Genomic DNA, 13552 nt, shown 5'->3' on the forward strand with positions numbered 1-13552 from the left:
GTAGTGGCGATAATGGAATGCTGTCCGACTTCAGTTCGGCAAACGTCAAAATTCGGCAGCGATGCCGTTCGAGGAATCCCCCGTTGCTGTTAACGGCAACGGTTGCTTTATACGGCATCCCTCGGATGCCTCACGCGGCATCCCTCAGCTTCGATAACTTCGGGGCCGAGCGCTGCCGATCGGGGGTTCCATTATAGATTAATAGGGGGCAGCTGGTATTGATCTAAATATTTACCCAAGGAAATGTAAGTCTATCCACGCATTTTTGAAAATTCTCAATTTTCAGAATGGCCTCCACTGAAATGTGGCGTCAGACCAACTGATGGAGGTTCAATTCTAATACACTTACTCAAATACAGCTAACTGATACGACCTGTCCCATGTCCCTCGCAAAAAATTAACTCAAATCGATCCAAAAAAATAATATGGTGTAAAAAACGGGAAAATTACAATCATTTGTGTGTAAAATATGTGTTTTTTAATTCATTTCAGCAGTGACCAAAAAAACGGAATTAATCGAACGATGCTCACATGATTTTCAATGCTGTGGTGTCAGTTTTCACCGGAAGTGTCACTTTACGGCAACGGTTGCCTCAGGCCGAATTTTGACGTTTGCCGAACTGACTTGGCATTTATCCTTATAGGCTGTCGAATCGAACGGCGGAGCCGAATACGAGAAAGAGATTTCAAAGTCAAGCCATTCTCTGTAAGATTAAGGAGGAAGTCCGTGAGTTCATCACCGAGACCTCCAACTGATAACTCGCTGATCATGTTTTGAACTTCTTGAACTTTCTTCTTTTTCCAAACACGTGACAGAACAGATGTTCGAACAAATTGGTTGAGATCTTCGAATACTGTTGATATCTCTGCGCTTTCGTCGTCGTAACCTTGTATGGCTTTTGTTAGGCTTGACATCAACATTTGAATATCTGCTGGCTTTATGGAGGCGCCAGCCTCGATGAAACTACGCATTATCGTGAAAATATGAGACAATTTTTCAGGCGTGAGATCCCGCGGGTCAAACTTACCCGAGTACTCAACCAATGAATATCTGCAGAATCCATCGGGAACGCACAGGCCATAGTCGAGGTCAATCGAGGTCAATCTCCTGCCTGTCAGGAGGGCAAGTGGCATCAAAATCAGGGCGACACGTATGGAAAAGAAGTGTCTGCACCAACCCCCTGTCACCGACATATATGGATGCTAGCAGAGCCAATTCACGGTTTTGTTTAAGTGACCCAAGCTCCGTATCCAGCAAGGCACGGACAATTTCACGATTGGTGTCTTGGATGGCCAACTCAACCGCGCTCAGTAGTGATGCGTCTCTGAAATGCTTCTTAAAGGGATCTGCACCGTTATCTAAAAGTAATTTCACCAGAGAAGCATTACCAACATAAATAGCAATTCTCAGAGATTCAGGTGTTGCATAGACGCCGTGTTTGAGCAATCTTTCAGTTACATCCTCTGCTTCTATCTGCACCGCCGCGAGCAGTGCCTCCACCCCACGTGTTGCGGGTTCGTCCCTGCCGTCATCATGATCAAGCAGAACCCGAGTTATTGCAGTGTTACGTCTGCTACACCATTCTAGTATGCTGCAACCCGAATGTGAAGAATGGTCTGCACGATACCGTTTGGGGTATTCGTACAAGTTAGCTAAAGAATTGCTATAATAGCATCCCGCGAAGTTACTATTTATAGCTCACAAGGTCATTTGCATAAGATATTGATGACGTTTTAGTCACGTGACAGTCGGACATCGACACTTATTTCTACGCATTTGAGCTTATTTCAAAGTCAATTATCTTTGACCCTGCATTGTTTTTAGCATGAATGATATCAAAGAGTCAGAGAGAGAAATATTCAGAACAATTATGTAGTATTTCCAACACTCGGACATGTGCCGGATTGAATCTAACTGCCCTAGTTATAAAGCCTTAATCCATTACGAAACCGCATGTTTGTCCGACATTGCCTGTAATTCAGCGATGGGGAAATAGAGGGCAGCAGCTGCAGTGATGTCATCTTCGCGGAATGCTATTACTTGCTAATTTTACATACGCATCGGCTCCTTGACCTAGAAGCAACTCGATAATAGGTACGTGTCCTTTTTCACAAGCGACCTTTAGTGAATTGTTTAAAAGTCCTTCTTGTTTTTCGGTTCTGGGATCCTTTTCTAAAAGAAGCCTCAGTATCTCGGCTTGTCCATGTCCTATTACTAGAGACAACACATCTTCGAATATGTGCTCCAAGTGTTCGATCCGACCAGTCTTAAGTAATGTAGACTGGAAAAGGAAAGCAGTAATTGGTGTAATCATGGCCACGGACGACTCTCACAATCAAAATGGACACCCAAATATCAAACACTAAAACTACTCGGGCCCAGATTAGAGAATGGCTGGCAGGACCAGCGGCATGCCGATCCACCGTCGTTGTGCGTATTACTGATATTCGGCACGGACCAGCGATTACGCACTGCAGACTATACTTAACTGGTCAAGCCAGCTTCGCACGGCAGACAACATGTTAACTGGTGAAGCCAGCTGACATGCACAGACTAAATTTTACATGTACTCTCACAAAGACAACTCCCACAGACAAATTCAAGGAACACATGCGCATGATAGGATCCTACCGACAAGAAAACCAAGTTACAAACCTTCTCTAGGTTAGGTGCAAGGTTTGCTGACTCAGCACTCATGTCCAAAATAGGGTTATGTCGTGAAATACTTGCTACGATTTGACAATACTTGAACATACGCCGGAATATGTAGTCGGGTTTGGGGGAATCGCGACATGGTGACCTAGAAAGGCTTACTGGACTTTGCGCAATATTTCGCCAAAAAAGTATTCTACGCAACGGTCCCTAGGTGACTTTTCCTATTCATAATACACAGCCTGTCCATCCTAGATCGTGGTTACATGGGGAGTAATCGTTGTTAAATTAGGCCAAACGCAAAGACAGTTAACCCGGGTACCACTATGTTTACGATGCGAACAAGCCGTGTAAGTCATTATCAGCATTTTTTTCATTGAACATTTGCGGGTACAGCGTCACAGGGAGCAGCATTGAACGGTAAACAGGTTCACATCATATTCAGACAACGGCTTGTAAAGGCCATACAGGAAACAATTCGTATCAAAAACCGACGATCACAACTATTCGCTTGCTGAGAGTATACATTACGCGCATACATTACATTCAGACATTTGAGCTTCCAAGCTTTGAGAAATAACAGGTCATATGCGAATTTGGCATGTAATTTTGGTAATTTACGTGAGTACATTTTCAACCCCGAAAAGTGTGATGAAGTTATGCTTTTATTTAGTAAAAATCGGTAGGCATGTCCAACAAGACATGTGTTTCAGCTGCCTGGTTGGGTGTGGGTCATCACTCAAAAGTCGTTCTCTGCAATGCATGCAAGCACTGCGTGTGTGTTTGACTTGTGTATACAATGTACGTTACCCTCTCTACTTCAAATGAATGAACCTCATAAGGGTTTGATTAATTAATTGTTTGTCGTACCTTCTTCGATCGAGGTCCGAACAAATTTTCAGGCTAGAGTACCGGGTAAATCATAATGGTCGCTCCCCCATTTCGCTCGTTTTGTTTCGTTGCGCAAAGTCCAGTAAGCCACCTAGAAAGGATAAATGCCTATTCTCGCAGTGTTTTATACAGATGTACAATAACCTGGGTATAGTCTATCATTAGCGAACCTCCAGAACGCTTTCGCAAGATGACGACGCCACTAGGTCTTTATTGGACAAGGCACACGTCAATACGCGTGAACCTGAGCCTTTATGGTAGTATATACTTTGACATACATGTACGGTGGCCCATAGACGACATGCGTTTATTTTCAATATAATAGAAAAATTTTCTTTTTACAATGCGTTTTTTTTCTCTCGAATTACAACCGCCGTCGGTTTTATTTCTCACCGCCGAAAAAATAATTTGGAAATAATATCCACCGCGGTGGAAATAATATCCACCGCGGTGGAAATAATATCCACCCGGTGTCAATAACGAATTAGCTCCCGCGGTGGATATTATTTCCACCGCGGTGGATATTAATTTCCACCGCGGTGGTGGGAATTATTATTTTTTACCCGGCGGTGGAAATTATTTTTTCGGCGGTGAGAAATAAATCCGACGGCGGTCGTAATTCGAGAGAAAAAAAACGCATTGTAAAAAGAAAAATTTTCTATTATATTGAAAATAAACGCATGTCCTCTATGGGCCACCGTAGTGCGGTGATGGCGGTTGTAATTCGTGAGAAAAAAACGCATTGTAAAAAAAAAATTTCTATCATATTGAAAATAAACGCATGTCCTCTATGGGCCACCGTAGGCCACCGTATACATGTAATCTAAAGAAGAAACTAGGGAAAGAATCGAATCGTACAAATTATAATGTTTTTAAAGCTGCAAGACTAGTACGGATTATTACAAGAGATGAATGTCTATACTGTCCGCAGAGAAACGATCGCTGTACGGAGGGCTCACTCGGTTCTGATCAGAGAAACGTGATAATGTCGTCGGATTTATTTCTTTATCCATTTTCGTGTTGAGTTAAGTGATGTAAACTAACTGTATAAGTGTAAAAGCTTTGCGGCTGACAGCTTGGTAATAATGCCCCCATCGGCGTATATCCGCGCAACAAGATCACGTGAATTAAAACATCACCTCTAATAGTTTACCATCCACTTAAGGTATATGAAATCGTATTCCCTTCAAGTTGTGTTCTGATGGTTTGTTCTCAATGTCTGCATCCTCGGGCTAAATTGGTGGTTCTATAGATACTGCTCAAGAGGCCTACCCAAAGCGGAAAAAAAACATTAATTGCTCTATTTGGCTCTTTTTTTGATGCGCTCAGATGAAAGTTCGGTGTTCGATTCGCCAGATTTTGCAGATTGTCGCCATGAACAGCATTGTTCGCTGGAAAATTGCACAAATCGCATTTCTTTTCATTATTGCTACCTTTTCAGATGTAGAAGTTAGAGGTGACCTAAAAGGTAAAGTAGATTTTTGACAAAGGTGTGCATCTGCTTGTCTTAATCGGCAGTTAGAATGAAATTTAATGGTTTTATGTACGCATTTAGCGACTTCTCATCGGCAAAGATTAGTCGATGCTTATTCCCATTGGATCAACTAATCAACGAAACAAGCTGAACATTTCTGACATTTTTTGAATTCACAGCGTTATATATACATGTACTAGTATTGGTCTGGTGTTTGTCGGCTCAAAGTGGGACTAACCAACAGATAAGCATGGCTACTGCGGTCTTAAAAACATAGAAGGTGTTCAAACACATCCAAAGAGCCAGGCCATGATGGCTCGCCCGACGGATGACCCGCAGAAACGCTCGATTATATATGGACTGAGATATAGGACTTGCTGCAATGGCTGAAACCTGTGCGTGCCATGTTCTATCAAATCACTGTGTGTTAACCTTGTCTATAGGACACGAGTCTCGAAAAATCTCTTATAGCCTTTCTCTGTAACTGCAGGACAACCGAAAATAACCGCGAGTGATTACTGTGGACCAGGTTGGCGACGATTCCAAGATGGCTGCTACAAGCTATTCCAGATACCACAGAAGAATTTCAAGAACGCCCATAGCTCATGCGCGTGTATGAACTCTTCTATCGCAGAGATTAACAGCAATGCAGAGGCTGAGTACCTTCTAAACACGTTTGGGTATGTGTTTTTTACCCACTCTGTTGCTCGATGCTGGGCCATGACAACCTAAGCCAACATCACAAGTGATAATGCCACAGCAAGATGATCACTTGAAAGAGCATTATCTGTACTGAGTGACACTTCACTGATCGTTTTTCTCTCTTTCTACAGGGGTCCAGACCTTCGGAGATCCCCTTGGATAAAGTTGACGATTCAAAAAGTATATGGTGAGAGAAAAGGCGAAGCATTAGCAGCCCGATTAGTGCATGTCAATGGAAAAAACATCGGCGTGTTTGAAAATACGACTGAGCAAGCTCCGTATATCTGTGAACGACAATCTTTTCAAGGTTTGTGTATATAATCCTTTTTGCCTTGTGCGTATACGCGTATAGCTGAGGAGATTACTGAAAAAGCTAGACTCCATTCGGCGGATCGTACTGGGCAAAAAGTCCTTCAAAAACGAATCAAATCTAAATGTTTGATACCAAAAGAACCTCCCCTGTTAGACAGGTTTCCATCAGAACGCCCCTGCAACTGCGGTATTGAGGGCGACTCTACTTTTTATCGGGATGTCTATGACTGCACAATCATTAATGTAGTCTGCTTGGTTCTCGCGCAAGATAACGGTCAATTATGACTTTGTATACGTTTTCCACTGCAGTTTGTTGGGAAGGGTGGAAAGAAACTGGTAACCGCTGCTTCGAGTACTTCAGCACGAGGAGGGACTTCCTTTCAGCCGAGGCGGTCTGCCGCAAGCATAACTCGCATTTAGCCAGTATTCACAGCAAGGAAGAGTTTGATCGCCTTATGAAATATGTCAGGTATGGAAACACTTCTGCGACCACGCGTTTCTTAATTGAAATACGGATACATGTATTCCCAAACTGAATAACGAAAAATCCATGGCAAATGGATCATGAACTTCGTAAATGAATAACGAAAGTTCCAAGTGGATCACGCGCTCCGTAACTGCATAATTTTAGCTGTCCTTAAGTGTGTCCTCCCCTATTGTACGGTGGCAAACTGATGAATATCAAAGATATCGATATGCCGCCGATATCAAAAGCGCATAAGTAGAATCCGTAGGTGCCGGACCTCTTATCCAGTGGACAGAATTTCTTTCCACAACGATACCCGCTCCCTTCCTCATGTAAAAGTGCTTTCCGAACAGTCTGTCTATGTTGTATTTCCAGACGCACGTATCGGTACTACGGAGTGTGGATAGGTCTTTCTATCAAAAATGGTGTTATCACATGGACGGATAAGTCGAGCAGCAAATACGAACCACCATCTAGGTTCTGTTCACGTAAAGGAAGCCTCTATAGAGGAAAGTTGGTGCGGCAACACAGAACTAGAAAACACCCTGAGCCGTTTGAAGGAGTTTGCTATGTGAGCGCAGGAAATGAACCTTTTTTCTGCGAGAGAGCCAAAGGTATATGTATGTGACTAGATCGTACACGTGACGTACATGTATGCATGTACTTGTAATTTCTATCATTGATTTAACAACATTATTTGCCGTTAGAACAATTGTTAGTCCACATTGACGAAGTAATGAGATACAATTTGAGTTCAACTAGTGAGAGGATATAGAATGGGCTAGATTTTTCGGTGTTATAGCCATCTCTGACTATGATAAACTTCCTCTTCGTATTTTAAAAGTAATTCTGTTACTCTAATGAATTTCCTCTTCGTATTCGCGCAATAATGTATGGTTTAACTCTTATACACTTCCTCTTCGTCTATGTGCAATAATTTTCATGATTTCACCCCAGGTGTTGGGAGATGGTCTTTGATTCCGAAGCCCGTTGGTAAGGACATACACAACGCCGGAGTGATTCAGATTTTCATCTGAGAACGAGAACGATGTGGGATTTTGGGGACGGATATCGCGTTGCCCGTTCTCAGAAATTCAATAAAAACAGTCATCCTTTGATGTGAATTTACAACAAACTATCGACTTGACTTGACGACGTCAACCAGAGAGAAAAAATCGGCTCGTTCTCGGATTGAAATCTGAACCTCTCTACTATGTACTTAAAGTACAAGAGCGAGTAGACGATACTGTTCGTTTAGGACGTTTAGCTCATCATCGTTAGACTCCCAGAGAAGTCAATTTCGTCATCCTGATCGTCTTTTTTACCGGGCGACAGGACGAGTCCGGTCCACTGCATCCGGTGCGTAATCATCGTGTACACCTGAGTCTTGTATCCAAGCTCCTGATCACCACCAGCAGCCAAATAAATATATAGCTCTAATGTTGAAGAATGTCTTTTTGCATGTCAGGCATAATTTTCTGTACTTGTTCCAGTTTGCGGGAGAGGGTGGAAAAAGTTCGGTCATCACTGTTATGGTTTGTTTAAGAACCACCTACGTTTCACAGCAGCAGAAGCATTTTGCCACAAGCACAAAGCTCACCTAGCAAGTATAAACAGTCTATGGGAATTGAACTTCCTCAAAAGGGATTACAAGTGAGTTGCGTATTATGTTATACAGGGTGGGCAAAAAACCAGAGAAACGTATTTCCGGACCCTCATACTCAAAGCACCAGTATACTATTGGATGAAAAAAAATCTTTCAATCCGAAAAATTTAAACCAATATATCTCTATCCGGTACGGCAGTTTTAGCTCCATTGCAACATTTGAAGCAAATTCGTGAGTAATTCACTGAACTGGAATCGGGCCAAAATTAAATTACATTTTATGCAGTTCAATTTCCAGTAATGTTAGCATTTTTAGGCATGCTCGATATGGCTGTCATCTATTTTTTCTTTTCTAGGCATGAATTCCCATATAGTAAGCGAATAATGAATATTTTCAAACACCGCGGAGTTGTCGGACCCTGGACCGGAGCAGTGTTACATGGTGGGATACTGACGTGGACGGATGGTTCAAGCACTAAATTCTGGTCAAACCAACGCATCCCGAGAGGACACAATGATGATAGCTTAATCATTGTGGCGAAGAAGTATAGGCAGTTCAAACTGAGCTTTGCAAATTCGCATAAGAAGTACCCTTTCTTCTGTGAACAGGATCCCCGTAAGTCATGATTCTGTTAAAGGTCGCTTCTCCTTCCGATTGCTTTTGGGAGTATAATGACTCCGTTACGCAAACCAACGTCGGGCGCGACAGGGAAGAGAGACACAAGTAGACTTCGAGACGCGTCAAGTTGCCATCAAACAGTCTCCAGTTTTGCCTTTCATGAGCACTTTTATTGTACTTGTCACTTGACATGCCTTTATGCTCGGTACATGCATGTTATATGATGAATGAAACACTAGTAATATGAAAAGAGTGGCTATCATAAACCTTTTGTTTTTGCAGGGACACCTTTCGTTGCTTATCCAAATAAAGGGAAAGAAAAGGGTACGTATCAGGGGAATTCATCAAAGTATGGGAGGTCGCTCCGCTGAAATTCGTTACCAAGGAATCAACATGAAGAAGTAATCAATGCCGCTGAATTTTGACTAGCCTAAAATGACTGGATGACCATTGGCCAAGCAGCGATATCGAGAGTTGAACTACCAGTAATTTGAGGAACGTTGTTTTCTTCAAATAAACTGCAATCACAGGCGCACATACATGAACAGCATGTATAAGCAATGGCGTAGCATGTGTACGACTCCCGCCTTTATGAAATTATAAACAATTTTTCAGTAAAAAAATGTGACGAAGACTGGTTAAGGTCCGGTACATTCTGTTACAAATATTTTCCCAGACCGTTGTCATTCGCACGGGCTGAGATGGAATGCACGTTCCATGCAGGACACTTAACAAGCATTACCAGCAAGGAAGAATATGAATTGGTCAACAAGATAATACCGTGAGTCCACGTTTGCCTACTTGAAACCATTTATCAGCGAAAATCTTCGTTTTCAACATACATACGTATATATTTTAACGCAATCATCCCGGATGAACACAAAGGACAGAAAATGCTTGAGTGGACTGCAACGTATACGCTCCTGCTCGCAGGTGACTGGTAAAGATTTGTGCGGTGAATCTTCCAGCTCAGTATTTGGGAAGGAGGAAATGATTATTTGTTGGTCAGTGTGAAGTAACAAACCGTAAACAAGTTGCCCAACGGCTCTACTCTGAAATACATCATATTTAAGATACATTCTGATCAATCGAACTTTTTCCGTCGACGTTTCCAGCAACAAGCATGAAATAATGAATGCTTGGGTGGGAATGAAAACCTGGAAAGGTGAGAAGGGAGCACACTGGAGGTGGACTGATGGAGCAGCGGACAGTTACAAGTTCAAGCACGCAATTGATGAGGTCCCGAGAGGAGCCGATGTGGCAAGACTGCTCAAGTACCAAGGACAGCCACAAGGGGCATTTGACACCACCAAGACACACGCGTACCCTTTCGTTTGTAAGAAGAGGGTAAACGCATGCAAGTATCTTAAATCTTCATTGAATTGGCACGTTTTTATGCCTGGTTCAAAGTGGAAGATCCATTTTCACGCTGAACTAGCTGATGAAATGTATTACAACTGCTTGTAATATATTCTGCAGATTTAGTAAAGTCGGAAAAAGTAGAGTTTACTGTAAGAATGATGATAACATTTCTCTGTAAACTTGTGAGGACCTCTTGAGTAATGAAACCGATGGGAAAAAATCCGAATGGCTTTGGTCACCACGACATCATTCTCAATGCCAAATGTATCAACGGTTTTTCTCAGTGTGCGAAGATCAGTGGCAGCATTTTGACGGAGGGTGTTACCGGCTCTTCCTCAATCGACGCCCATTCCTTGACGCTGAAGCCGATTGCCATCGCTACAACTCTCATCTGACCAGCATGAACAGTGATGCCGAGTATAAATTCCTGCGTGATATGTACAGGTCAGTATCCATTTCAGTCCTTGGAATGGCGCCTATGGTGGTGTTAAGAAAGTGCCCAACAAATATTGGATGCATTCACTACAGCATATCAACTACACATGTACTTTCATTGAAGATGCAGACGGCATAGCTTCCCGAATCCAATATGTTGTTTTCGAGTTCCATTCTCTATAATCTGATCGTTATCATCTTTATAGCATCCTTACAAGAAGCAGTTTGTCACTGCATTTAACCTCCTCGTGCTTGTTCGGGTTGCGCTGGAAACTGAATCTACATCATTGTGTGCGTATCCAACTTGCATGTAATTATGCAACATACATGTACACTTAAATCTGATCAATGCTTTCATGTGTTTGCCCAACTTCATTGTGCCACGCAAGTTTCAGCGTTTCATTTCATTATCTTCTTTTACAGAAACAAGCAACGTTTAGGAAAGCGTATTCTAAACATGTTCGGTAACAACATCGCAATTGTTGGCCCCTGGGTTGGCATCGTCATTCATGATGCGAACAAGGTACACTTCAGCTGGACGGATGGGTCACCCACTCTCTATAACCCGGAGGTTCATAAATACAAGTTCATACATAAGGAAAGGAACAAGCTTGCGGTGGCGAAGCTCGCAAAAGCTCACCATTTCCTCCTGTGGCCCGAGGATATGAGAAATAAGATGCCTTATATCTGCGAAAAGAAAGTCGGTGAGTTGATAAACCATTTTTTAGCTTTGGGATGCGTTTACTGTTGGTCACAGGCCATTCAGAAGCCACCATTCATGCTTCAGCAGCAGCTTCGTCAGAATCAAACCAACTAATCACAAGCAAACTCACGGAATACGTCTGGTCAATTTTACTTGGAAAAGTGGAGAATAGGCAATCATCCCCCAGTTTCTGGGCACAAATATCAATCTCGCTGCGGGTCTTGTAATCTATCACCTCCGTGTGATTCGATATCATGATTTCGATACTAACAGCAATCTGAAGCAGAATTTCTTCTGCAAGAACTTTAAAACGTTGGTTTTTATAATGGAGGTCTACATACCTGCATTATAGCTTTTTAGCAAGACTTGTTTTAGGTTTTTTAGTATCACTACGCGTGTTTATGGAGATGCGCATGTGTACAAGATTGAAAAACGATTGATGGTGGCCAACCTGCCTCGGGTGTGACCAAATCACGTAACGGGCGGTCCTGAAGCCTCTATGACTGCGACAGAACGTATATAATATTCCTAGTTTCTGATTCTTTAATGGTATACGGGTGAACTTTAACTTGAACGACGATACGACCTATCTATTTTCAGGGGAACGCAGAAAAAACGACATTGGTTCTCGGGCAATTTCGAAGCTAAGGAAGCTGCTCCAAGGGATTGGTGAGTATGATGATCGAAAAATATTTCATTGGTTCAGCTCACTGGATCTTCATTTCGAGTTCGTTTTCCTTTTGTCTGATTTCAGCATTCAATAACCTAAAGCATTATTCTTTCCAGTGTTTAATTCTTACAAATGACATCAGTGTTATCAGATTTAAGGGTTCTTGCATTCCCACACTCATTATTTTCAATCACGTTTCAGCTTCAGGTGAAAATGTACACAAAGTGCCCACAAAAGCGCCAGGATACACTAAACCAAAGATAGGCGGACCCACACCAAAACATGCCATTACAGGGACGACAACCAGTAAGATAACGTCCACGGCCACAATGAAAATGACAACGCCTCCGGTTACATCAGCTGAAGAAACGACGACAACGACTACCTCTTCTGTCGTCACAACTACCCAAAGCACAACAACAACAACAACAACTCCCACGACGAATCCGACTCCTGTCATGACCACAACAACAAGTACAACTCCTACTCCCACTAAGCATTCTAATCCTGCAGTCACAACAACCAAAAGGACAACCAATGTTCCAGAAACAACATCACAACCTCCAAAGTTAAAAGTACCAACAACAAGCACAATGCCCGCGCCAGTCACCCCATTGCGTCCATCTAACTGGACCCTATTCCGTGACCACTTGTACGGCTGCATTCGAGAGAAGCTGTCGTTTGATGATGCTGAGAAGAGTTGCTTGAAATATGGTAGCCATCTTGTCAGTATACATAGCAACAAAGAGTACGAGTTGGTCATGCGACTGATGCCGTAAGTATAAGCCGGACTCGAAAATCAGACTTATAACCGAGTCTGCATAGCATATCCTCCCAATTCGGTAAATTCATCGAGACTCCAGTATCCACCTTCAAACACATATATACGTCTCTTCCAATCCAGTTCAGATTTCGGATCTTCAAATTCGCCGAACGTCTCATACTGAACAAACGTATAAAACATGTTTATACATGCACTTTCTTCTGAACGCGTTTTTACAGCAGTTTTTATCAAGAGAACGTCTGAATTGGAACCAGACGACAAGTACATGTACACGCGACAAGCATACGCATGTCTTCGGTGTAATGGATTCACAAAACGTCCCTTCCTTCCTAGCCGCACTGAGCGATATCCTCAAGCCTGGATAGGAATGCGGGTCCATCACAGCGCCACGGGCGAAATAAGCTTTACGTGGACGGATGGGACGAAGGACGATTACAAGGCTCTGCCTATGAAACTGGACGGACGCCCCGTAGGAGCCAATGCAGCCAGGGTAGTCATTACCAGGGCAAGACCACTATTCGGGACGGTGCACGACACGAAGGGAGCCTCCAAATACTACTTCGTATGCAGGTCAGTCGAAGTGACAAAATAAGATGTATCCATGCATGCTGAATCAGATCGGTGATTTACCCGTCAGACTTCGGATTGTCAGTCCGGTTGTGCTTCAGTAAAACACAGTGAAACTTAAAGAAATCAGACAGACAATTCACATCATACATGTAAGCACGGCCAAATTCAATAGTGTCCCAGGGAAGACGGTTGTGTCGAGCCTGCAACCTGAAAACGATTGCACTTTCAAGGACAGAATTATGAAAAGACAAAAAGTATTCAAACTAATCTTTTATTGTAAAAGCAATGAAATAAAAAGGTTCTTC

The 13552-nt window shown here is 42.7% G+C and overlaps 2 protein-coding genes and 1 long non-coding RNA gene across 3 annotated transcripts; all 3 read left to right on the plus strand.

Annotated features, from left to right (window-relative positions):
* Positions 1-5633: 5633 nt before the first annotated feature.
* On the plus strand, positions 5634-7005 carry LOC135486322 (type-2 ice-structuring protein-like). Its single transcript, XM_064769068.1, has 5 exons — positions 5634-5698; positions 5852-6027; positions 6342-6501; positions 6874-6945; positions 6993-7005. The coding sequence occupies exons 1-5, from the start codon at positions 5634-5636 to the stop codon at positions 7003-7005; spliced, it is 486 nt and encodes a 161-aa protein (XP_064625138.1).
* Positions 7006-7019: 14 nt separating this feature from the next.
* Positions 7020-8127, plus strand: LOC135490402 (uncharacterized). Its single transcript, XR_010447610.1, has 3 exons — positions 7020-7112; positions 7456-7491; positions 7992-8127. It is a non-coding gene; the product is annotated as an uncharacterized LOC135490402 (long non-coding RNA).
* Positions 8128-8130: 3 nt separating this feature from the next.
* On the plus strand, positions 8131-13279 carry LOC135490386 (secretory phospholipase A2 receptor-like). Its single transcript, XM_064775744.1, has 10 exons — positions 8131-8151; positions 8461-8720; positions 9006-9047; positions 9339-9504; positions 9839-10080; positions 10370-10529; positions 10944-11224; positions 11824-11892; positions 12095-12668; positions 13011-13279. The coding sequence occupies exons 2-10, from the start codon at positions 8489-8491 to the stop codon at positions 13267-13269; spliced, it is 2025 nt and encodes a 674-aa protein (XP_064631814.1). The 5' UTR covers positions 8131-8151; positions 8461-8488; the 3' UTR covers positions 13270-13279.
* The last annotated feature ends 273 nt before the right edge of the window (positions 13280-13552 follow it).

The sequence above is a fragment of the Lineus longissimus genome, chromosome 1 (genome assembly GCF_910592395.1).
Source record: "Lineus longissimus chromosome 1, tnLinLong1.2, whole genome shotgun sequence".
Lineage (NCBI taxonomy): Eukaryota > Metazoa > Nemertea > Pilidiophora > Heteronemertea > Lineidae > Lineus > Lineus longissimus.

Excerpts from the sequence above, each read along its gene's own strand:
- LOC135486322 (XM_064769068.1), top strand. The coding sequence starts at position 5,634 with ATGAACTCTTCTATCGCAGAGATTAACAGCAATGCAGAGGCTGAGTAC. Across the intron at positions 5,699-5,851 it reads TACCTTCTAAACACGTTTGG|GGGTCCAGACCTTCGGAGAT; the intron begins GTATGTGTTTTT and ends CTCTTTCTACAG. Across the intron at positions 6,502-6,873 it reads CGCCTTATGAAATATGTCAG|ACGCACGTATCGGTACTACG; the intron begins GTATGGAAACAC and ends TTGTATTTCCAG.
- LOC135490386 (XM_064775744.1), top strand. The coding sequence starts at position 8,489 with ATGAATATTTTCAAACACCGCGGAGTTGTCGGACCCTGGACCGGAGCA. Across the intron at positions 10,530-10,943 it reads TTCCTGCGTGATATGTACAG|AAACAAGCAACGTTTAGGAA; the intron begins GTCAGTATCCAT and ends CTTCTTTTACAG. Across the intron at positions 11,225-11,823 it reads TATCTGCGAAAAGAAAGTCG|GGGAACGCAGAAAAAACGAC; the intron begins GTGAGTTGATAA and ends ATCTATTTTCAG.